This window comes from Eptatretus burgeri, chromosome 6 (genome assembly GCF_056783735.1).
Source record: "Eptatretus burgeri isolate ZD-2024b chromosome 6, Ebu_testis_v1, whole genome shotgun sequence".
Taxonomy (NCBI): Eukaryota; Metazoa; Chordata; class Myxini; order Myxiniformes; family Myxinidae; genus Eptatretus; species Eptatretus burgeri.
In genome coordinates this window covers 668,001-694,157 of record NC_140966.1, presented here as the reverse complement: position 1 = coordinate 694,157, position 26,157 = coordinate 668,001, and the positions used below count along the sequence as shown (strand labels likewise).

The 26,157-nt window shown below is 43.5% G+C and overlaps 1 protein-coding gene across 1 annotated transcript in view; it reads left to right on the top strand.

The window, feature by feature from the left end:
* Positions 1–26,157, top strand: part of AK3 (adenylate kinase 3) — a 51,422-nt gene that overhangs the window by 12,385 nt on the left and 12,880 nt on the right. The window contains exons 2-4 of the mRNA XM_085883694.1: positions 5,657–5,776; positions 7,176–7,348; positions 16,652–16,770. Coding sequence (XP_085739820.1) covers positions 5,657–5,776; positions 7,176–7,348; positions 16,652–16,770 — 412 coding nt within the window. The remainder of the gene's footprint in view (positions 1–5,656; positions 5,777–7,175; positions 7,349–16,651; positions 16,771–26,157) is intronic.

Below are 26,157 nucleotides of genomic sequence, written 5' to 3'. Positions count from 1 at the left end.
CGTAGTTGCCGGAATCAATGACCGGAAACCCATGTTGCATCGTCGCGGCTCCTGCCGCTGGAACCTCGCCCTCGGGTCTCGAGGGAGGCCAAGGCCCAAACGGAGGTACGTTCCCCGAAGGAGGCACAAACTCCGAAACAGGAACCTCCTCCTCCCCCGTGCCGGGCCGTCCAAGGCCACCGGCTGGTGCCATCCAGTCGAGTTGAATGCGGGCCAACCCGCTCCTACCCAAAAGGGCGAACCCCTCCCCTCGCACCACGAACCGCGAGAGCGCGACCCGCTGACCTTGATGGGCGACCAAGATGTGTGCCCTGCCAACCGCTGGTAGCGCTTCACCGGTATACGTGTGCAATACGAGGGTAGACCTGAAAAGACGTAGACCGGGGAGTGCACGAGCGGTGCGCTCGCTCATGATCGACACCGCCGCTCCGGTCTCAACTCGAAACACGATCGGTGCCCCGATCATCTCGACCTCCACTGTCATTGGTCTTGTCACCTTCGGACTAATTGAAAACAGGTTCAACATCGGCAGCATCTCCTGCTATGCTATGCCACCAGGATCGCTATGCTCAGGCTGCAGGACTCGACGCGGGGTGTAAAAGTGTACGCCATGCACAAAACATCGTACCGACAGTAGGTCTTGACCCGGGACGCAGGGGTCGCTTCGCACACCGCCATTCATGACCGTTATGATGGCCAATGACACTCGGCGCACACACCGCAGACGTCCCTGAGTGTTCAGACTGCCGTCCGACTGACCGCGTTGCCACGTTCGGTCACGACCCGCACCGAAGACTGTGCGTGCGGCCGTGGGGGCTTGGTACACCGCGCTGACCTCCAGATCACCTGCCGCGCACTAGCCATCGAGGCTCCGGACATCTCTCAGAGTCTGTGCGACAGCCGACGCCGTTTCTGAGTTGAACTTAATGTCCTCGTCCTTTAGCCGTGGCATTGCAGAAACCATTCCCGAGGCTTGCAAATCAGAAATAAAACTATTTCCGAGCCCAGCCGTTCACTCGACGTGAATTTGAACCACGCTGATGTGCAGGCGCCGGCGAGATGCCTCACCTGTGCGGCGAAACTCGCGATGCGCTTCCCTGGGCTTCTCGCCGGTGATCGAACTCGAACCGCGCAAGCTGCGCTGATTTCTCCGGCGCTCCGTGCGCCTCACAATCCAATTGCTCCGGCAACGACTCCAAGTCAACACCGAGGAAACCAGGCACTCTGCACACGTCGATCCGAAACAGACTCGTCGCCAGTGTGGTGTCCGGTGTGCAGTGAGGCACGTAGAGTCGTGAGGGTTGCCATAACTCTGTTTATTGCGTATCCGGATGTGCACCACTGTAGACTACCCACACGCCTCAAGCGGCGCAAACACCTATAAGCCTTGCGGACACGTGACTACCAAAACCACTCCTCCACGCCCCCACAACGCTCCCCGCATTGTGCCTTGCCCACGTATGCCAATACACCACAAACATTACCTTCACAATGACAACTACACCGCCTAGAACAGGATCTCATCTAAAAAAATAAATATTACCTCAACATGACACGTCAACAATACCTTCACAACGACAACTACACCGCCTAGAACAAGATCTCATCTAAAAACTTTAATATGACCTCAACATTATACCTCAATATTGCCTTCACAACGACAACTACACCGCCTAGAACAGTATCTCATCTAAAAAAATAAATATTACCTCAACATTACCTTCACAACGACAACTACACCGCCTAGAACAGGATCTCATCTAAAAAAATAAGTATTACCTCAACATTACCTTCACAACGACAACTACACCGCCTAGAACAGGATCTCATCTAAAAAAAATATAATACCTCAACATTACCTTCACAACAACAACTGCACCACCGAGAACAGGATCTCATCTAAAAATATATATATATATATTACCTCAACATTTTACCTCAACATTACCTTCACAACAACAACTACACCACCGAGAACAGGATCTAATCTAAAAAAAATATATTACCTCAACATTACCTTCACAACAACAACTACACCACCGAGAACAGGATCTCATCTAAAAAAAAATATATTACCTCAACATTATACCTCAACATTAACTTCACAACAACAACTACACCACCGAGAACAGGATCTCATCTAAAAAAAATTAATATTACCTCAACATTACCTTCACAACGACAACTACACTTCCTCGAACAGGATCTCATCTAAAAAAAATAATACTAGTTTGAATGTAGAATTCTTACATTCGCTTCTGACTTTACCTTCTACTTGTTCACAACTTTATACGCAATTTCCGGTTACTTTGGCCTGGATTCGGGATCAGCGATCAAATTATGTAAATCACGATTAAAAAATTTTTTTTGATGATGCGGGAGATATCTTTATTAAAATCAGTGGACAAAATATACACCATGTCTGATATTTGGATCTTTCATGTCTCCGACGATGCCTTTATCTCCCGGCATGCATCATTCACCATGACAAAAACCGGAAGCAAAAAAAAAACCGGAAGCAAAAAAAAGCCAGAAGCAAAAGGGTCAAAGCCAACGACACGGATTCAAAATTGCCAGGGTATTGTGTTGCTGTTGTTTCCTATTCTCTCATGTGCACGCGTTAAGTATGAAGCTCACTACGTTCGCTATAAATACCACCCGGAAACAAGCACTGCCCGGACATGTCCATAAATAAACACAGTCTGAAAACAAACAGCACCCGGAGACAAACACAACCCGGACATGTCCGGAGACAAACCCTGTCCAGACACGGCCGGAGACAAACTCCATTCGGACACAGCCAGAGATAAACACCACCTGGAGACAAACACCGCCCGGACACATTTGGAGACAAACACCGTCCAGACATAATCACCGTCCGAACACATCCAGAAAGAGAGAGAGAGAGAGAGAGAGAGAGAGAGAGAGAGAGAGAGAGAGAGAGAGAGAGAGAGAGAGAGAGAGAGAGAGAGAGAGAGAGAGAGAGAGAGAGAAAGAGATGCATATGAGGGTGCTGCTCTGTATTAGGCAGGGGTGGAATGAGGTTGGCACAGAGAGAGAGAGAGAGAGAGAGAGAGAGAGAGAGAGAGAGAGAGAGAGAGAGAGAGAGAGAGAGAGAGAGAGAGAGAGAGAGAGAGAGAGAGAGAGAGACGGGTGGGAGGAGGGGAGTTAGCAGAGAGAGAAAATGTTATGCTGTATGAACAACGCCCCCCATCCTCTTATCGTCCCTCATACAAATCCTCGATCTTTTCTACCCCCGTTAATCCACCCCAAACCCACCTCCTTCAAATTCCCTGATTTCCTTCCTGAAAGTCCCTGTAATATCGATCTTGTATTCCTCATGTTCCCTGCCCCATCCCTCTCCCTTCAACAGATCTCCTAATGACTCTGTTCCCCACTGTTTTGTCCTTCCCACTCCTGCCCCTCTTGTCTCATGCCCCCCTTACTGTGTGTTGTGTGTTAGCTCTCAGACGAGCCTTGAGAAGGCATACAAAAAAAAAACACACACATACACAGAGTATTGGTGCTTGGCCAATATCAGCAATTCTTCAGGCAACAGCAGATTGCAGTCAATTTGATTACCGACTGCAGTACATAATGTAAACAACCCAAAATCCTTAAGTAACTTTCACTCTTTTTTGGTAAAACTTCAATAAAGAAATTATGAAAACACATTTGCATTATAGCCATTTCAGGGAGATATGCAAAAACATTGATCTTTATAAACAGCTGCCAATTGTTATGTGATGGGTGGAAAAACATTTGCCCGATGATTTAGAAAACAAGTTAATATGGCAAACGGCTCAGAAATCGGGTTTTATTTCACAACTTGCTCAGAATGATGGAGCATGAACCGCTTGCTTCGGATGACGGAGCATGACCCGCTTGCTCAGGATGACGGAGCATGAACCGCTCACTCAGGATGACGGAGCATGAACCACTCACTCAAGATGACGGAGCATGAACCGCTCACTCAGGATGACGGAGCATGAACCGCTCACTCAAGATGACGGAGCATGAACCGCTCACTCAGGATGACGGAGCATGAACCGCTCACTCAGGATGACGGAGCATGAACCACACGCTCAGGATGATGGAGCATGCACCACTTGCTCAGGATGACAGAGCATGAACTCCTTGATCAGGATGACGGAGCATGCACCATTCACTCAGGAAGATGGAGCACGAACCACTTGCTCAGGATGACAGAGCATGAACCACTTGCTCAGGAAGATGGAGCATGAACCACTTGCTCAGGATGATGGAACACATACAACTCGCTCAGGATGACGGAGCATGCACCACTCGCTCAGGATGACGGAGCATGAACCAATTGCTCAGGATGACGGAGTACAACCCACTCGCTCTGAATGATGTGGCATGGCAAAAGCGTCCACAGTGAGTGAACGATTCTCTCAGAATGATGTAACATGGTACCGCTATCGACAAAAGGGTGCTCGGCAAGTGGCTTATGCACTTAAGCAAGCACTCTAATTAAATGGTTGATAAGGAATAGCTGGTCAGACTGTGGCTGCATATCATAATGCAGAACAACCAAGGAGACATTGCAAAGTTGAATTGCCCGTGAAATAAACATTGCAGATAATCCACCATGTTGCCTGCTCGTCTGTGCATGTGTCACGTGCTGCATAATTCGTGGTCCGCGCAAACGTTATAACTTTATTTCAAAACGTGTTTTTCACCAGATTTGTTTTGATCTCCTGTAAAGCACATCACGACACCTACAAATATATGGACAGTGATCTGGTAGACACTATGGATAAGCAGTGTCTCTGGTGGACAGGGTGCGAGGTCGGGCAGTGAATTCATTAAATAATATAGGTTAATGAAGTTGGTGAATTTTGGAACATTCATAAATTTTTTATTCACTCAATATAATTCTCCAAACAGTCGAAAAAGATAAGTTTAATGCTTTGGAAATTTCACATTTTCTTGTGTATGTATGGAGGAGGGACATAGCTTTGCTTGCTTAAAGTAAATATGTATATTGGCTTCGTTATAAGACTCGTATTTCTTTAAATTATCAAATTTCTCTCCAGCTTTCGACACTTATTTAGTCCGGACGATATCCGATCCTCAAAACCGAAATAATATTTTGATGATATGATTGAATTAGTCCTTGAGAGTAGATCGTGGAAAATCGTATCATACAATGCATGAAATCGCTCCAAGCTCCAAATTAAAAAAAACTATAGTACTTGCAAAAGCAATGTGTGCAGTGATTCACATACATCACTTTTGTAAAGAACGGATAATAAAGAACTGACTTGTGCTATCAGTTCTTTATTATCCATTCTTTAAACACACAATTTTGCTATTGGTACTCAGCAAAGCCCACTACAGGTTGATCACTCAATTCAATTAATGTTTTTGGAAATTCCTTTGTATCTCATGTACATAGTTTTCCACATGTAAAATTGCTATTGCCAATTTGCAATGTTGTTGGAACACTTGATCTCTCTCATACTTTAACAACGCATGGATTAACTGTGTATTCATTCAACGAACTCGCTAAATTTCTGATCCCACACCCACCTATTGACTGTCTTTATTTTTTCTCTGAAATAGTCTATTATAAATATCAACATAAAATTCATTTTGCTTTGTCTAATTATGAGATCTTGTTTATGGTCAGTGATTGGCAGACAAGCACAAGTCTATGTTGTGCAAGGCCGGCTCGTTCCAGACGACATTGTTTCAGGCATGATTTTATCAGAATTGAGAGCCCTCGGACCAACACCTTGGCTGCTGGATGGTGAGCTTGCCTTGCTCCTGAAATTTTAACTCAGCTGTCATTGCTCAGACAGTATGTTTTGTTTAAAACCTCTTATTTGTCAAGCACAAGTAATAGTCTCTGCATTGCTTTAATATTGCCAGTTGTCTTTGAATTGTGAATAGCTAAGCTCTTTCAAAAAAGTAAAACTCAAGCAATATCCATGATCATGTAATTCTGGTTGGATGACAATTCTCTTACAACTTTTTACCTCTGCCACTGAAGGTGGAGGGAGATGATATTTTCACCCCTATTTGTCTCTCCATCTGTGAGCAGAATATCTCAAAAAGGTTAGGCACTGATTTCGACGAAACTTGGTAGACAGGTTAGGTGTTTCACAAGAAGGGATTGATTAGATCTTGGTGAAGATTGAGATCTGGATCTGGATACGAGAATTTTTCAAGTCATTCTTCACCATTGAGGGATTGGGCCATAAAAACGATATATAGCACGATATTTCAAAACGTTGTGAACAGATTATGACAAAACTTCGTGGATGAGTTGGGTAGGTGTCAATAACAAGCTCATGTGATTTTGGTGAGGATCTGGATCCAGATCGAACTACTAGATTATTTAAGTGATTCTTCACCATTGAGAGATGGGGCTCAAAGACGATATATAGCATGATATTTCAAAAATGTATTGGGCCCGATATGTTCTCGTGGATCAGGAATTACAGGGTGGAGGTGTGCGCTCTACCGAGTACCCATCTCGTTTTAATATGAAATAGGGACTGTAATACGGTATCCATAGATAAACATTGCTATTCATTAGGTTGTCAATCCAAGGGTCTACTTTTATGTAATTGGTACTTTAAAATATGAATCTTTCTTAAATGACTCCATGCAGTAAAACAGATGGCTTGAGCTACTTTTTCCATCAAACATTTTATAGCTCTTAAAATCTTTGCAAAAAGAATGAAATTTTAATGTATTCTTTAAATTTCATCATCTTAACAAAGCGCTGGCTGAAGTGGGCTGGGCAGTTGGTACGGATGGAAGAAGAACCACTTCCAAATAAAGCAAACACGTGGAATGGACAAGGAAGGAGAACAAGGGGTAGACCATGGTTAAAATGGGGGAGACTGCATTAAGAGGGATTTCAGAAAGGCATAATGGATGGAGAGTGGAGAGAAACAGAGCTGTTGATCGAGGACAGTGGAGGTGTATTGTGAATAAGGCAGAGCAGTACTAATTAGCCTCACCGTGCATTAAGATAATTTTGAGAGAGACATATTGCCGAGTCTGACATTAGCATCAAAACTAATTTGGTCGAGACACACTGTGAAACAGTCACTAGACCTAGAACTACACAAAAAAGTATCCTACATCTTTCACCATGACTAAAGCAACAGGCTATATGTGTTTTTGTTTTGTGGCAGGATACCCACGTTCAGTTGTCCAAGTTAATGCACTAGCTTTACATTTTCCTCTGGATACCGTGTTGGAGCTCCAAGTGCCGACGGCCATTCTCCAGCAACGCCTCACATCACGTTGGCTCCATCCTGGAAGTGGGCGTATCTACAATACCGAATTTAACCAACCACTTGTCCAGGTCAGAGCCTAACCACACAGCCATTGACTTTTCACAGAACACAACTATACCATTACATATACACAGTATGTGCATTGAGTTTGATTCCAAAACAAGATATCTCCATTGCGTTGTCAGATACCGGATGTGGACTTTGAAACAAAGCCAGTTCTTCTGGCTTTATTGGATTCAACACAATACTTTGAAAAGAATGTCTTAGTTCTGTAAATGTCTTAGGTATAATACTGACATGCTACATGGTCTAGTATTTGAGGCCCGGTGTACTGGTATCTGAGGCTAGGTATATACCGGTACTGAAGATACGTGTACATAAACAGTGTCATGTTAACAAGTTCAGCATTGCCACAAGTACATGTATGTTGTTGACTCATCGTCATGTGCAGTCCCCTTCACACACACAGAGGGCTGTGCAATGAAGGGCAGCCTTTTTGCACTTGCACCACCTCACACACCCTTTCTTGCACTTGCAAGAAATCAGCTCAATGCAGCTGTGAGCTGCCTCAGTTAGCCTGGTCCAGTAAGGTGTGTACTGTCCTTCTCCAGTCCTTGACCAACCCCAGTTGGTTGGTGGAGGGAGCTCTGGTGCTGGCAGCAGTATCTGACCCCACACATGTCCACCTTTAAACACTGCCCTCTTGACATGTTCCTCCAGAGCTGCCTTCGTTGGAGGGATGAGCTGCACATTGTTCTTCCTTGCGAAGAGTTTCCTCCTGGCCTTGTCAATGTCTGTGCATTTGCTGGTTCCATCATACAACAGGATCACGAACCTCTCGATGATGCGCATTGCATCGTCTGGTATGTCACGAGGTGCAGAGGACAGCAGCAGCAGCGCCTCAGTGAGTTCTGGCAGTACCGTCCAGACTGCCCACGCAGTCTTCTTGCCATGTCTATGAAAACGAGACACAGTGTCGCATCCAGTTAGAGCGTGGAACATTGGCAGTGCACGAGCCTTCTCTCGTCCCAATCCAGCTGCTATTTCGTGTGCTGCTAGGTATTGGAAACTCTGGCCTGTTCCGAATGCCAGCCACAGTTTGTCTTCTGGTTGCAACTCCTGTGCCAGGGACACTGCCAGCACCACAGAATTTTGCTTTGAAATTGGCAAACCATTTTCGATTCAATTACTCTCTCTCTCTCTCTCTGTCTCTGTCTCTCTGTCTCTGTCTCTGTCTCTGTCTCTCTCATTGTCTCTCTCTCACACACACACACACACACACACACACACACACACACACACACACACACACACACACACACACACACACACACACACACACGTACCAAATGCCAATACAGTTTACGTACATACACACATGTACAAATGTTCACACGCATCAAGTAAATAAAAACGAAAAACACAAAGATTTACCTTGAAACAGCATTCTTTGAAAGAGGATTAAAAGTGGGAAATTTATGAAATTCAATTCAAAAATGTATCAAGGCAGAGAACACAAAATGTCGATCTATAGTCTCTACCTTCACAACGATAACAAACATGGCGAACACCTGGTCGGATGGACCTTATTGTTTTAATCTGCATCGATGTCGAAGTGAGAGGTGGATTACAAAGCGATCCCTGCACATTTTCAGTGGATAAGAGTAAGACACCTCCTGAGTCACCGCATGGCACCACGGGACCCAACAACGGCGGAAATATACATCTAATCGATGTGAGATTGACAAAAACAACCAATGAGCTTGGAGAGCGCTCGCCAAATAGCTTAAGCATTCGCTTAAGCACTCCATTAAAACGGTCGATATGAAACAGCTCCCCTGGCACGTAATTGGCAATCATCGAACCGTCATATCAAACACATCTCCCGGAGATGTCCGAAATATCACAGATGTACGAATTGGACAAATGAACACTTTTCTCGGAGTAGGAACTGCTTGTAAGTTCGATTCTGGAGCTTAAATTTGATAATTCATCTTAGTTTAAGATTTACTCATGGCGAACACATATGCGGAAATGAAATATAACTAGCCCGAACCTCAGCCATAGGCTGAAGGTTATCTTGCCAAAAACAAAAATATTTATATCGTCAATGACGTCAGCAAAAGATTCTGTCGTCAAATTATAGCTATATCTGAAAAGCACTCTTCTTTGGGCTTCACTTTGAGGTACTACTCGATATTGTTAGTCAAAGATTTAAAAATGACCTTCATAATCGTCAACTTCGACCTAAGGCGCTAACCATAAAGGTCAAGGCCGATCGCCACCAAAAACTAATCAGCTGAGCGCCTATCGATATACTATATATTCACCAAGTTTGGAGATGATCCGATAAAAATTCCTCAAAAGTTAAGGGTTTCATTGATTTTGATGTTTGACCTTCTGGTGACCTTGACCTTCAACATTTTGTGTGTCGAAAGCTATTGCGCTCACGAGTATACATATCAAGTTTGAGAGCGATTGCACGAAAACTGTGATCTACAGAGCTAGTTGAAACTTGAAAATCAATTGTAACAAAAAAATAAATACACAAACAAACCGACGAAAAAAACAGATCATGCAAAACGCTCTGCGTTTGGCAAGATAACAATGAACGCTGACATCTCCAGGCGTTTATAAGCATTGCAATGTACCCAGCAATCCGTAGCTTTGATGAACGACATCTTCCAAATCGAGGTGAGGTTGAGCAGGTCAAAAGTCATGGCGGCTTCAGACCCCAGCGAGGTTACCCAGGAAATGACTTATGACCTCACACAGCGATGTGGCCGAGGATCGCCTGATGAAGGATATAATCAAATGAGGCCGTTAATTATCTTCAAAATGGATGTTTTAATTAACCCAAACACCCAATTTTCACTCTTGCACTTCCTTAGAGTTTTCTTAGTATGCATGAAAGGTTTCAGGCTGCAAGGTTTTATAGTTTTGGCGTTATGGAGTAGACACACTGACAGACACACACACCCTGACACACACTGCCTTTTATTAGTATAGATTTTGAATCTGGGTTCAGGGTTTTATATCAAACTTGTTACAATTATGTATACTGATGTTATAATGTGGACAGAGGCACACCTAGCAATGTTTCGAAGTCGAAGAGTGCCCTTCCAGTTTTTGAAATGCATTTCCAGCCAATTTATGCAATGGTCCCTTTGTAATAGCATGCATAACATGTGGGAAGGAAGGAGACAATCATGTAAGTCTGGACTGGGTTTTGTACGGTAATGATATGTAGGTGTAGGGGTACTCTTGCACATGTAGAAGCAGAGTCTCCATCTTGACTGAGTGAGGTTTGTGGTCCGCATTAAACCCAATTGGATATGAGCCTGACTGTGTAGCATCTCCCTTTACAAGTACTGACGCTGTGTACAAAACAACATCAGATGGAATTGATGGATTAATTTGTGGTTTTAATAATTTTGACAAAAAATCGAACTTGGACGTCCATAGGCTGCAGTCAGGATTGGAGGAAGATGTAACAACAACCTCGGGTATGCTGATGACAGAAAGTAAAGAGTACTTAATGAAACTGCCGGAGAAATTGATGAAGGAGAGTGAAAAAAAACTGGTCTTTCTTGAAACCTAAAGAAGACTAAAATCTTGTAAAGCGGTAAGAACAACGTGTTCTGTTTGGGAGATAATCATGTGGAAACAGTGGAAAGTTTCATCTTCTTGGGTTCTAAGATTGAAGCGAGTGCAGAATGGAGAGGATAAATTAATAGATGGTTAGCGTTGGGGAGAACAGCCATGTCAAGATTGACAATGATCTGGAAAAATAAAGATGTGTGACCATTCAAACCAAGAGGAGGCTGGTGAATGTTCTGGTATTTCCAGTTGCAATGTATGGATGTGAGTCGTGGACAGTGAAAAAGAAAGAAAGGAAGAAGATTGACAGTTTTGAAACATGGTGTTGGAGACGAAAGTTAAAATTATATGGACTGAAAGAAGAACAAACAAGTCAGTGCTTGAACAAATTAAAGCACAACGTACATGAGAAGTGCTGATGCCAAAACACGAACTGTAATGCGTTGGTTGGACACATCATGTCTGCAGAAAATGAAAGTTTGAAGAAGTCAACTATGCTGTGAGCGGGAAGAAGAGGAACAGGCAGACCTTTTATGGGCCTAATGGATGGGGTAAAGGCTGAATCAAAGCTGTCTCTGCCAGAGCTTCAAAAATCAGTGCAGGATAGGGATGTCTTTTGAAATCTGATCATGAATGTCACTATAAGTCAACCACTTGTTATAATAAGTTTTATCTCTTGTCGGTGTTTGGACAAGCTCAACTTAGTCTATACACCACCCACGTGTAAGTACGTCCAATTTTCTCCAAATATCCCTCAGGCAACTATTAAACAATGCTACAGTGACCATTAGGAATGGGGTTATGCAATGATTAAAGGTCACAATTGGGCCGTAAGGTTGTTAGGGGCAAATATCGCATGTTACACTTGAAGCCATGGCCCTGGAGAAATCACATATGAGGCCACAATATGTGTTATATAGCACATCGAGATGGCTTGGATCTGATCGTCTATGGTGGGCACGATAAGCATAGAATGCCTCAAGGACGTCTGGTTTCCTTCAAATTTATTTCAGTTTAGTGTTAAGCAACAGTCGTGATTGTTTTAAAAGGTAATCACACATTGGACAGAATTGACTGAATAGTTTTTGTTTGAAATAATTTCTACTTCCTTTTATTTTGATGTGCCTGATAAAACAACATGATAAGCTTTTTCAACACCTTTCATGTCACAGGCGGAAAATACTTCTTGGGGATGGGGGCAAGTTAATTTGCTTTCACCTCTGACATGTGACCCAAGTCCCCCTGTAGTACAGTAGATTAAAGAAAAATCATTCCGATTGTTAAAATTGGCATACATGTCCTTTCATTTAAGAGCAGGACACACCTGATCAGAAAACATTTGCGGCCGCCATCTTGAATTTCAAAATGGCCGCCACCGAAAATAATATTTTACGATATCTTGGTCACCAAGAGACCTATCAAAATGAATAAAGAGTCTAAACCAATGTTTTCACACACAAGGAATCCAATAAACACACTTAAAATGCTCTATTGTCAGTCTTTCTGCTTTAAAATGACATATACACTGTCCCAAGCATCGTTCATCTGGTCGAGATACAGTTCTGACTTCAATCTGTCTGATAACATGTTCCTGCACAATGGCAAAGTTCAGTGCATGGGAGAGATGCACAGAAACATTTGCATGGTGGTCTGCATGCCTTTATGCAGCCGCATTTGATCAGCTCTGTGCAGGATTTGACCGCCTCAGCAAGTGCTGTCTCCCTCAGACCGGCAAGCAGCAGCTTCTTCGCTCACTGCAGATCTGGATAAAATCACAAACTGGTCCAACACGTGGAACATGTCTTTCAATCCAGACAAATCTCACACTCTCACTATGTCTCTTCGAAAGGACCGTTTACAAAACCCCCCCATCCACTTTCTCAACAATCCTCTGGAAGAAGTCTTTTCTTTCAAGCTTCTAGGTCTCACTATCTGCCATGACCTTTCCTGGGAAAGTCACATTTCCAACCTCGCCTCAAAAGCCAGTCGCCGACTGGGAATCCTCCGTCGTGCTAAGTCCTTCCTCGGTCCTCTTGAGCTCCTGACCACTTACAAAGCTTTTGTCCATAGCCTGATGGAGTACTGCTCTCCCCTCTGGGCTGGTGCTCCTGCCTCCCACCTTTCTCGGCTTAACGCTGTCGAAACCAGGGCATTTAAGATCATCGGCATCTCCCGCAATGAAGCTGAGTCTTTGGGCCTCTCACTCAATCACCGCAGGTTGGTCGGTGGTCTTTCTGTCTTCTACCGACTCCTCTCCAGTCTTGCCCCCCCTGCTCTCTCTGCGATTTGTCCCCACCACATTTCCACAGGGCGCTCAAGGTCTGCCAACAACCCCCTTCTGGTAAAACTACCAAAATCACGAATCACTGCTCATCTTCACTCTTTCATTCCTCTTTTTTCCCGCCTTTGGAACAAACTTCCTCACTCTATTATTTCCCATTCTTCCCTCCAGGCTTTCAAAACAGCTGTTCACCACCACCTCTTATCTTCCCCCATCCAAATCCTCGATCTTTTCTACCCCCGATAATCCACCCAAGCCCACTTCCTTCATTTCTCCTGCTTTCCTTCCTGAAAGTCCCTGAAATGTCCATCTTCTCTTCGCCATGTTCCCTGTCCCATCCCCATCCCTCTCCCTTCCACAGTTCACCTAATGTGTCTGTTCCCCACTGTTTTGTCCCTTCGACTCCCGCCCCTCTTGTCTCATGCCTCCTTGCTGTGAGTTGTGTGTTAGCTCTCATACGAGCCTCGACCAAGGTATACAAAAAAAAAAAAAAAAAAAGGTATCCACTGTTCAATGCCGTTCTTTGTCCATCCCCAGTCGCATGGGCGTGGTAACTGCTGCTTATATATTAGCGCTTGGCCCCAGATGTGTCCTGCCTGGTATGTCGACCCCTTGATATGTTCCGTGAGGGCTGCCTTTGTCGGGGGTAGGCGATCTATTTCTCTTCCTTTTGCGAACAGAAGCTTCCTTGCCTGATTCACCTCGGTGCATTCACTGGTTCTATCATAAAGACGTATGACGAACCTTTCCAGTTGACACACATTCTCATCTGAGACCGATGAAGGCTCTTGGGTTAAACTCAAGAAAGTGTCCGTTATATCAGGGAAATTGGTCCAGGTGTCCCAAGCGGTTTTCTTCCCAATACCACTGAATGACGACGACGTGTCACAGCCAGAACAGAAGAGCTTTGGCCTTATTTTCACCAAGACTGTTTGCAATCGTGTGAGCCGGTATTAACCTGTAGTGTTTCTTGACTCCATATGCAACCCATAGTTCGTCAAGGGATAAAGCGTGAAATATGGCAATTGCAAGGACAACGACGTCAGTGTCGACTGACCTGATCAGGATTCTGTGATGGCCATTTTGTGCACAATGGAGAGCATGCAAGAATAACCTCGTACCGGCTTCTTCATGGTTGCATGGAGCTAGAGAAGATTCTATGTTGCACTCTTGGGAAGAGATGACATTGGTATCTTGTGTGCTATATAGCTAATTCTCTTGTGTGGATAACTTAGCAACGCACTGTGACAGGAACTAAGTGGATTGCATCATCATCATCATTCTTGGAGCAAGCTATTTTAATCGCTTCTCCAATGTCAGACTTAAACATGAGGACCACATCTCTTCCTTGAGTTTGAGCTCTCATATCGGGGATTAAGCACAACAGTCTCTCCTTCAATCATGTTGTATTGACCTTCCAGAAAAGTCTGGATCTTCTTCTCTTAATCTGGACTCATAAAGTCTCCCCATATCTGACAATCTGAAGACTGGCAACGTTTCATCTTGGCAGAATTCTTCACTGTACGAAACTAGCTCACCAAGTATTAGACTATCAACTTTAGTGCTTTGGGTGTCTCTTACATGCTGAGCATTATGTTTTCGTACACGGTTGGTGACGGAAGTCAGACATGATAGATGATACCTAGCATCTAAGGCATGCATGTCACCTTCGGAGAGCTTTCCCAACAGTTTCCTATCTTGTAACGCGTGCATATCGACGAACTCGAATATCAATTTTGTCAGTCCTTGCATCATGGAGATACTCCTTTGTGTCATCTTCTTCACAAAATAAACAATTAGATGTCCTTGCCATTGAACCCATGCTGCGTCACCTGGTCTAAACAGGACTTGTCTCATATTCCAGATTTTCTTTTGAATTCTTTTTCTGAGCACGTTGGAGCTTTTGTTTGTCAAACCTTTTTCTGCAGCTTTTGCGCCATACTGCCTGGTTTTTTCTGAGCGTGGCTTCAATGCCGTCTGCACTGTCCCACTTCACAATGTCAATATCCTCTGGTAAGGCATCAATTTGATGAAACTCCAAAATATTCTCAGCAAGTAGTTTGTAGCCGCATTCTTTATCACTTCCTCTATATTTAGCTATGCTGGGATTAACAAGCTTTTCTTCGGTGTCCTGTTGGCAAATTGCACACAATTTCCAGTCAATCAAGGCTGTTTTATCTGGGCAATGTTTTTTAGAAGATGCACCTTCACCAGCATCGATTATCTTTCACTTTTTGGACATCGTTTTGGCATGTCAGTGCAATGGTATCACCGTATCAAATGTCATGAAAAAAGGGGGAAAAAATGTTAGTCCACCACTATTACAATTCACAACATATATTTCTACTTATACACATCTATACATGCATACATCTCATTATTTTCAGACCAACTGATTTTTAGTGCATCAATTGCAATGCAGATCATATTCACGCATGCAAAGAGTGATAGTGATTGACCCACGCACAGGGACGTTCTCTGGAACGCATGGATCGACTGACAGCTGGAACGACCGCGGACCATAGTTTCAGAGCGAATGACAGACAGACTCTTAGAATTATCACACCTTTCAAAACATTATATTGAAAATTAAATTGGATAAAGCCATTTCTACACGCTCATAGCATTTGGATATCAAACATCGAGCAAACACTTATAAGTATTTAGTTGTTTATGAAAGGGTGTCATTTCGATTTTGAAGCAGAAAGATTGAAAATGGAGCACTATAAGTGTGTTTATTGGATTCCTTGTGTGTGAAAGCATTGGATTAGACTCTTTATTCAAGTGCTTAGGCCTCTTGGTGACCAAGATATCGTAAAAATAGTTTTCGGTGGTGGCCATTTGGAAATTCAAGATGGCGGCCGTAATTGTAGTCTGATCATGTGTGTCCTGCTCTTATATGAAAGAGCATATAAAAGTAGTCATATGTACCAGTTTTCACACTTTTTTACATTTTGAACGATTCTGGTGAAATGTTGACTTAATCTACTGTACTACTGGCAAGTTTGGTTGAGATAGGATAAGTAACGACCAAATGTATCGCAGTCAGACAGACAGACACCAAATCGCATATTTTTGTATGATGAGAAATGTTTGCCTTCTGGACATTCTGATGTGATCTCATGAAAGGCCAGGAAACCCAGCTTGTTTCTCTTGAGTTATCATATTTCAGAGTCCATAATGTTACAAGCAAGCACCAGTTTTTACAACACACAAAACGTGTCTGCTTAATTCTGTTGTTTACTCTTTGTTCCGTTGAATTTATTTTCTACAAAGTCCAAAAACAGTTGGCAAACAAGGACGAACAAGCAGGGATAGCACACACCCATTGCAGCATCTTGATATCTTATACTGATGATAAAGGGGATCAATAAGAACCATCTGTTATGTTCTGCAAACCGACTTCCTGATTCATGACAGTATTTAAATGTTTTTCTTTAACGTTTATCTGGTACTTTGCACCAAAACGATGTTGTTTTCTCCATTGCAGGGTGTGGATGATATAACAGGAGAACCACTGACACAGCGAGAGGATGATCGTCCAAAGACAGTAGCAAGGCGGTTGGAATTGTATGCTGAGTGTACGAAACCAGTCATTGAGTATTATATGTACGTATGAATTGTATTTTTGCACGAGGTTAAGGTTCATAACTGGGACAAACAACAAGGAGAACATATGGAATATTTACATAAGGAGTACAAGCAGGCAAATTTATTATTTGCACATCATCCTGCAGTTTATACTGACAGGTGCACTTGAGTTTATTTTACAGTGAATAATACATTCCAAACGGATATATATCTTCTTCTTCTTCTTTCGGCTGCTCCCGTTAGGGGTCGCCACAGCGGATCATCCGTATGATCCGCATAGTGATTTGGCACATGTTTTACGCCGGATGCCCTTCCTGATGCAACCCTGGTCGCCTCTTATGACACAGGGATATGGTACACCTATTTTAACCGGGGTATACACCGGCCCAGTATACTGGTACTCATTTCGCCGACCTCGGAAGGATGACAGGCTGAGTCAACCCCCTGGTGTATTAATTCAGTGGCCCAACGGGGCTTGATCTCAGGACCTTTTGGATCCCAAGCCGCTGCCCTAACCACTGCGCCAACACCAGGCATTCCCAAACGTGTGTATATATATATATATATATATATATATATATATATATATATATATATATATATATATATATATATATATATATATGTATATATATATATATGTATATATATATATGTATATATATATATATATATATGTATATATATATATATATGTATATATATGTATATATATATATATATATACATATATATATATATATATATATATATATATATATATATATATGTTGTTGTTGTTCGTCTTTCGGCTGCTCCCGTTAGGGGTCGCCACAGCGGATCATCCGTTATGATCCGCATACTAATTTGGCACAGGTTTTACGCCGGATGCCCTTACTGACGCAACCCTGGTTGCCTCTTACGACACAGGGATAATGATTCGGTTTCGCCATGATTCCGGGCTGCCCTACACCCTCTCATATCGTGGCCCAGCGCAGAGCTCCCATCCTCAAGCGATCCTCCAACCCAAGCCTCCGCTTAGCCGGATTACAGGCGCACGCCACTACGCCCAGTTTCTATATATATATATATATATATATATATATATATATATAGTAGACTAGGCGTAAGTCGGCAGCGTGTAACTCGTCACTTCGCCTAAGTCGGCAGCGTCAAAAAGTCCCGAATTTATCTCATGTTAAATCCCTTTGAATAAAGGGTCATCCCTCTGTAAGTCGTCATCTCTAAGTCGTCACTTCGTCAAAGTCGTCAAATGTTGTCCGTTCCCGCGTAATGGAAACTCAAGTAAATTGCCACTCCTAACTCGTCACACGGAACTGCTGCCTCGTGAGAAGCCCGATTTCATGGAATCGTGATGCTCGCTCATTCGTTTACACCGCCAGTGATAGGCTATTTATAACTGCGTACACACGTTGATCGCACTGCAGGCAGGACAATGGCGACTAAGCGTAAGCTTACAACTAAAACCTACCAAGAAAAATACGACATTATCCAGTTTTGCGAGGCAAACCCACTGATGAAGAAAACAGCCATAGCTGAGAAGTTGGACATCAAATGGCAGACATTGAACGATATCTTGAAGAATAAGGGCAAGATATTTGGACAAGTGGAGAAGATCGCGAGGCCGGTGGGAAGTGTGAAACGCGTGAAATGTGTGTCCTTTGAAGATGTCGATGACGTGCTCATCATCTGGTTTCGGCAAATGTCGGCTCAGCCAAATATTCGGTTGGACGGTGAAATGTTGCTGCTGAAGGCACGTAAATTCGCTGCGGACCTCGGGCATGATGATGCCGAGACCTTGGGATGCACTGGATAGACAGATTCAAAGTGAGGTGGGGAATCGGCATGGTCAAGAGGTGCGGCGAATCAGGCAGCGTGGATTCGCCGATACTGTCTGGATGTGATGCGCCGATACTGTCTTTTGGTGGAGGATTGCCCAGACAACATCATAGAATACAATGACCAGTTTGAGTCCTTTCTCATGCACCAGATGCCCAAGAGTTTGAGGCAGTCAAACATAACGGATTACTTCGCGAAGGAGTAAAGGATCAATCGAGCTTCGTGTTGAAGTCCGATCATGGTTTTATATTGGCTTGTTTTGTACATTACCGCACTCACTTACACATTGGCATTGAGTGGTAATCATCACCACGATGACTGTGTGTCATGTGATTTGTCACCATACCATCACCGATGGTATATGAGTTGTCTTACAGTTGTTCATTATCTTTACTTGTGATAAACTGATTCATGAATTCCATCTTTGCTTGATCACTTTCCAACTCACCAACTCAGCCCCACCTATGCCCTGAGGATTGTGTTTTCCTTTTGGTACAATAGCCGGCTCTCACACATACGTGTCCAGGCCACGCGCGACTTCATCCTTCACCCCACAATCATCATGAATGTTCGCATACGCGTAAGTCGTCACATTTCGAAGTCGTCACTTTTTTCTCGGTCCCGATGGTGACGACTTACGCCTAGTCTACTGTATATGTGTATATATATATATATATATATATATATATATATATATATATATATATATATATATATATATAGATATAGTTAAAGATACGGGTACCGAGTGTATTATGAGGGGGTTTATTCGCCGTTTGTCCTCGGAAGAACCGAACCTGGGGCCATCGCTCACAATTAACTTTGTGGTACGGTGGGTTGCTTTAGAACCACGAACGCCACCAGGTTAACCACGAGTTACAGTGTCCGCCATGTAATTATTCCGTTTAACTAGAGATCACGTGGTTACCTGAGCGGGGAGCGCGCCCTCGGCAAAGCACCAATCTTATCTTGATTAGATCTTAATTAGGGCGGCCGAGTGTTTAACCACTGGTGTGTGCTGACTATTAATGGTCAAGTCGTGTGTTAATTACCTCCCAGTCTATCGAGGTTAGGACAATGCTGGATCAATGGAAGGAAAGGACAAGCACGGACAGGTTGGAATGTCAACAAGGAATGTATTAATAAGAAAATAAATAAATAAATAAATACAAATAACTTTTTTCTTTCAGTTAGGTAAAAATAGATAAATTCCAAATCAATCAAAATGATCACAAGCAAATAAATAATCATACAAAATCAATTAAAATGATAGAAAAAAAAAGTCAGAGAGCAGATGCTTATCGGGGATTGACTTAACAACTAAACACAGACAAGGGTACCCAGCAGATCATTTGGGGGGGGGGGGGAGAAGAATGGTCTCACTCACCAAAGAGAAGTTGTCCATCAAACAAAAACGTCCTGAAATGTGTGAGCATGCCTTGTCTGTTGCCAGCACACAGCCTTGCTGTGCACCCACTCGCAAACAGGCTTGAACGCCAGTCGACCCCAAGAAACAGGTACACCAAGGGTGACCGTCTGACTGGAACTGATGAACTGACGCCAACTGACTGACAAACTGACGCCAACTGACTGACAAACTGACTCGTCGACTGACCCGTGCGCGCACCACTCACTACTCACGTCAAGAACGGACCTCTCCTTCTTTTTATAGGCGGCCTATCTCAGCAGCACAGACTCCCCCCCCCCAAATCCACCCCGCTTCACTTGCGCACCATTACCGTGACAACCCGCCCATCCCACGGCTATTCCTCGCTTACGAGGCCATGTCTGTGGTGCTCGGCGAACAAAAAAACAGCCAGTTGTCAGAATTACTGAGCACAAACTTGAAGCGCTCATAAAACTGTCAATAACAATTATTACCTCACTGTTCAGCCCGACATGAACAGGAGCCAGTTAGCGTCCATAGAGCTGCGGAACGGGGTGTCGGACGTCACTGTAAAAAGGTGGGTCTCGGTGTCCGTGAAAGAAACAGGTATTTCGTGTGCATGAATGTGTCTGTCATAAAGAGTAAAAGAGGAGCATCCCATCCCATAAGAGAGGGGATCCATTCTTTACCCTTCTCGACGCATCACATTTATAATCCCACCAGACATGGGGATGGGTCTATCCTGGACAGGCATTTGGGGAAATAACTGTCTGAGGACCTGGAGGTTGGTATGCATTCGGCAGACCGGATTCAGAAATCTGTTACACTACCCTTTTCCCTATCCCAGACTCGTCCTGAGCCGTCCAACAGCTGGAGACATCGGTTAAATGTTACAACATTGCAATTAAAAGTTAGCACTACCGTGTGACATGCAGGTGGAGTTACCCCCTACCTAGGACGTTTTAACTCTACCCTTTAGTTTGTGCGACAATTTAAACTTGATATGTCCCACCTGATGCGTTGGGAACTACCGAACTGACTCACACAAACAACCTTATGCTACACCAAAATTGCCGGAATATTTGAAACTTAAACATCTCACCGGTGGGCAGTAATAATCTACACAACTAAACAACAATACACAATTTCTGACACAGGACCCACAAAAATTTAAAAGGAAAATTGTGGGGGGGGGGGGGACACCTGTTGACTTCTTGCTACCTTCATGCTCTTCACCAGCACACCGAACAAAGCAAACCGGCATACAGGCCATAAACGTTGTGGCCTTCCAAACAACAAGCTCAAATGAGCTAAGATCCTCGTCCTCTTAATGATGTCATAAAAACGAATATGACGTCATTGTGATGTATCACGTTTGCGATAAATTATCTGTGCTAATGCCCGGCTTGATTCCCGCAAACGAAATTCAAACAGCTTGCCTAGTTTCGGAGATAATGGTATAGGCGATTTCCATTAGCAGCGATATTATGATGTCAACTTTTTTTCTAGGAAGAATTTCCAAAATCGGAGATGGTTACTGCCTGCGCGTGGGCTTTCTGCATATACATGGCAAGTTTCACGAAGATCCGATGAAAACTCTGGGTTGTGAAACAAAAAGTCAAAAAATAGGAATGACGTCATAAAAATTGATGTGACGTCATAGTGATGTATCATATGTGCGGTAATTCATCTCTGCTAATGCCCTGTTCGATTCCCGCAAACAGAATTCAAAAAGCTTGCCTAGTTTTGGAGATAATTTTTTCGGCAATTTCCATTAGCGGAGATATTTTGACGTCATAACTTTTTTTCTAGGAGGAATTTTCAAAATCTGAGATGGTTACTCTCTGCGCAGGGTATTTTTACATATATATGCCAAGTTTCAGGAAGTTTCGATGAAAACTGTAGGCTGTGAAACAAAAACGTCCACAAGAAGATGAAGAACAACAACGTGAGTAAGACTGAGAGATCCTCCACGAGGATCTAAAAACTGATCAAGAAGCAGCAACAAAAACCGAGCCACTTTCCTCTATTCTTGCTCCTATTTTCTCAGCCCTCCAAGTCAGGTATGCGTTTGTGCAGTTCATGGTCATGGTAATTCATGGCAAAAGTAGTGAAGCAAAGTGGCATGAAGGTATGAGGCTGGTATGAAGGTAGCAAGAAGTCATGTGGCTGGTATGAAGCTGGTATGAAGCTAGAATGAAGCTGGAATGAGGCTGCAACAAAGGGGTAGTCCAAAGTGTGGTAGCATGCTGCTGCAGTAAATGCAGTTCAAACAAAAGAAAACAAACAAAACCACCATGATGATAATTTGAACGGTGTCACCTGGCATGAGGCTGCAGCGAGTGTCAGTCCACAGAACAGGTGTCGTGGGGGTGGAACACAGGTCACGGAGCAAATGTTGAAGTGAGGTGAGTGACGCCTTGATGCAGAACAGGTGATCCAACCAGGTGAGTGATGCCTTGATGCAGAACAGCTTGATGGTCCTGGGGCAGTGGTGAGACAAAGCAAAACAGCAAGGCAAAGAGCAACCAGCACAAAAAGAAAAAGGTAATCCAGGTAATGCCAAACAACAGGTCTGACCAACATGGTCATCCGGTCCTTGATGTGCACATACCTGGGGCAGTGGCGGTGATGCCTGGAGAGAGAGCTCGAGTTGGCCCTACTCATCCACACCCATCCGTCTTTTCCCTAATATACACTACCCTAGTCCCCCTCTTTTTACAATTCGTCGCTACGTCTAACCTCCTATATCCCACTATCCCCATTGCCAAATTCATACCCAATCCCCCCAAGCTTCTATGGAAAGGAAGAGCAGAACTACATGCAATCTTACATTGACATCGTGACAAGTCTCATTCTCAAGTCCTACAAGAGGGCAAGGCAGCCGGCGATCATCCCGACAGTGGATGGTGCAAAAGGGTCTTTATCAATCCTAACTACACTAATATTGTTACAGTTTTAAACTTTCCTTGGGATTATACCCTGCCAAGAGGCATTTGTTAAACTATGGGGTTCTAAAAAAACCAGTCGCATCACTTACATGTTGGTGCTCTTACAATTTTGGGCTTTTCCCACCAAATTTTCTTTCTGTGCCATCGCACAATTTCCTGGCTGGGTAGTATGGCTCAACTAGTAGGTCTGCCCACCTGCATACTCACCGGTAGCACCCCCGGGATGCTGGAGCTGCCTCCGAGCTTGCCTGCTCCTCACCCTAACATGCTGTTTGTATTTATTGTTAATTATTTGTATTTATTGTAATTTATTGTATTTATTGTTATTTATTGTATCCATTGTTAAAAAGAGGAGTTCCTGGTATAACTCGAACAGCATGACATACCTCATTGAACATCCTAATTACCCTTTGAATGCATAACCCCCCCCCCCAGCCGTAACGATATATATGTATGGATGTATATATATATATATATATATATATATATATATATATATATATATATATATATATATATATATATATATATAAATATATACATATGAACTATAAAGTGTTTCATGAGGCAGTCATTTCAGTGCCTGGACTTTGATGTTTTGATAATTCACAAATCTAATTCCACACATGTTCTTTGAGTGATCCAAAACATACGCAAATCATACGTTGACAATTCTGGACAATATGGAGGATGAATAATCACTTTTCAAACTATCTCTGATCACATTTGCCAAAACGTGCAATCAAGTCACGTGTTGTTACAGCATATCTGCCCATCATCTCTGAATTTCCTCTCTCACTTCATTGCATAACAAGTTAATGCAGTATCGTGCATGATGGTTTACCAATGCTCGTGAAATTTCACATTCCAAACACAATATTGAAACAGCTGGGCTTTGCAACAGATCGCTGAATCTTGAAGTTTTGTTTACATGGAGGGAACCACAATGCTCTCCATTCCATGGTGGCTTACCATGGATCCAGTGTGATTTAATAGCCATAGATCTCGTCACATATCACAACCTTCTTCAATAAATTAAATCCATCCCTCTGGTCGCATTCTGAGAATTATGTTGCAATGGCCACACGACTTTCCTTTTTATCAAATATGAGGTCCTTTGGTGCACACCTTGAATTAACCTTATTGGTGAGAATTAATTGCTTCCACACATCCAACACTAATGTCCTACTTCTTCTGCAATTAATATAATCCAGAATGTCTTCAAAAATGGCTGATCAACACGTTTATTTTTGGTTTTGTGTGTGTGTGTGTGTGTGTGTGTGTGTGTGTGTGTGTGTGTGTGTGTGTGTGTGTGTGTGTGTGTGTGTGTGTGTGTGTGTGTGTGTGTGTGTGTGTGTTTTCAAAATGTGTGGAGCATGACAAGCACTCCTCCGATCTCTGATGGACATAAGTCCTGCACATGTGCACAACAAAGCATCACCTCCAACCCAAAAGACATAGATTTTATGATTAACATTGGTTAAACATCAAAAACAATCACCTATCTGGATTTTGGGCTTATCTGCCCTCATCAGGATGCCATATCATGTAAATATCTAACCAATACTGACCACAGTCGTCATTGAAATTCAAATCTTACCACCTGCCTGTAATGGTGAGCATCAGCCCCAGATTATGTCTCACAATGTAAAACCACATAATTTGCAAAGAACAAATGCCTGTCTACCACTCAGATGATTGATTTCACTAATGCAAACCATGAACCAGAAGGCAAGTGCGATTGGGCAGAGATAAAATCAAAATGTGTGGAGCATGATGAATGCTCCCCGATCTCTTGATGACATAGGTTCTGCACATGCACACACCAAAGCGTCAACTTCATGGGAGATCGGAAGAGCGCTCGTACATGTTTGTGGTGAGGATGTTGAGGTACCTGTTTGTGGTGAGGATTTTGTCACGGAGAGATTCACTTACCTTGGCAGTGATGTTCATGTCTCGGTTGGCTGCGAGCCAGAGGTCAACAGATGTCTGGGTCGGGCCTGGGCAGTCATGGATTCACGGGATCATGGGGTGTGGTGCTGTCGGTACCTGTGCAGGAGAATGAAAGTCCTCGTCTTTAAGTCCTTGGTCCTTCCAGTCTTGCTCTATGGATGCGAGACCTGGATTCCGACCAGGGATCTGAGACAGAGATTTAACTCCATCGGTACCAGGTCTTTTCAGATAATCCATGGCTATCATCCATCAGACTTTGTGTTCAACGAGCGGTTGCTGAGACTCGGATGAGATTTGTGACCTGTATTGTTCTTGAGCGTCAGCTATGGCTGTATGGACATGTTGCTCATTTTCCTGACAATGATCCTGCTCACCAGATTCTCTCAGCGAGGGAGCCTCATGGGTGAAGAAGGCCAACGAGATGACGACGTGTCTCGTGGTTGCAGCAGGTTCATCAGCATCTCAAGAAGATGGGGCAGGGCCAGTCGGATTCCCCTGGAGTATCGGCGGGAAGTGGACGCAGCGTTGCGCTGCTTCAGTGCATGCTCCCATACCTGACTTGGAGGGCTGAGAAAATAGGAGCAAGAATAGAGGAAAGGCCATACAAAACAAAGGCCCCTGAACTGTCTGCGATTTGAGATCATCAGGAGCTTGCCTTGTGCTGTTGCCTCATAATGGGAGATGCTAATAATATAACGCTGAGAGCTTTAGATTCTTCAGAATTCAAAAGAGATAGATGTGCTGTAAGGCGAGAGAGAAAGAGAGAAAGAGAAAGAGAAAGAGAAAGAGAGAGAGAGAGAGGTCCTTCATTGCATTCCAGACAAAGGTGTTGTAAATTGTGAATCATTCTGATTTTTCAAGGAATGACTTGGACAATTGAGGATGCCCAGTCTCTGGCTGGCTTTTGGAAGTCAGCTTTGATATGTTGTTAATCCAGATGAGGTTGTGGCTGGTGTTAAGGGTGAGAAGTTCAAGACATTGATCCTCTTCGAGTGGCTGGTTGTGAAATTGGACACGTGGATTAATTTAAGGATCTTTCCAGGGTGACAAGGTGAGAATGAGATTTCCCAGTGTTGAAAGTCATTTTCTATTTGTCAGACCGCAGCATATAATCAATTACAGAGCAGCAGAGAGGTTCACAGCTGCTGCTTGCCTGTCAGTAGGATGGGGATACTGGACAGTGCAGTATGGAGTTACTGGTATAAAAGCCCATCGAAAATGATGGGTTGGAATTATTTTATTCGAAATATTCAAAGACTGGACGATTTGATGTTT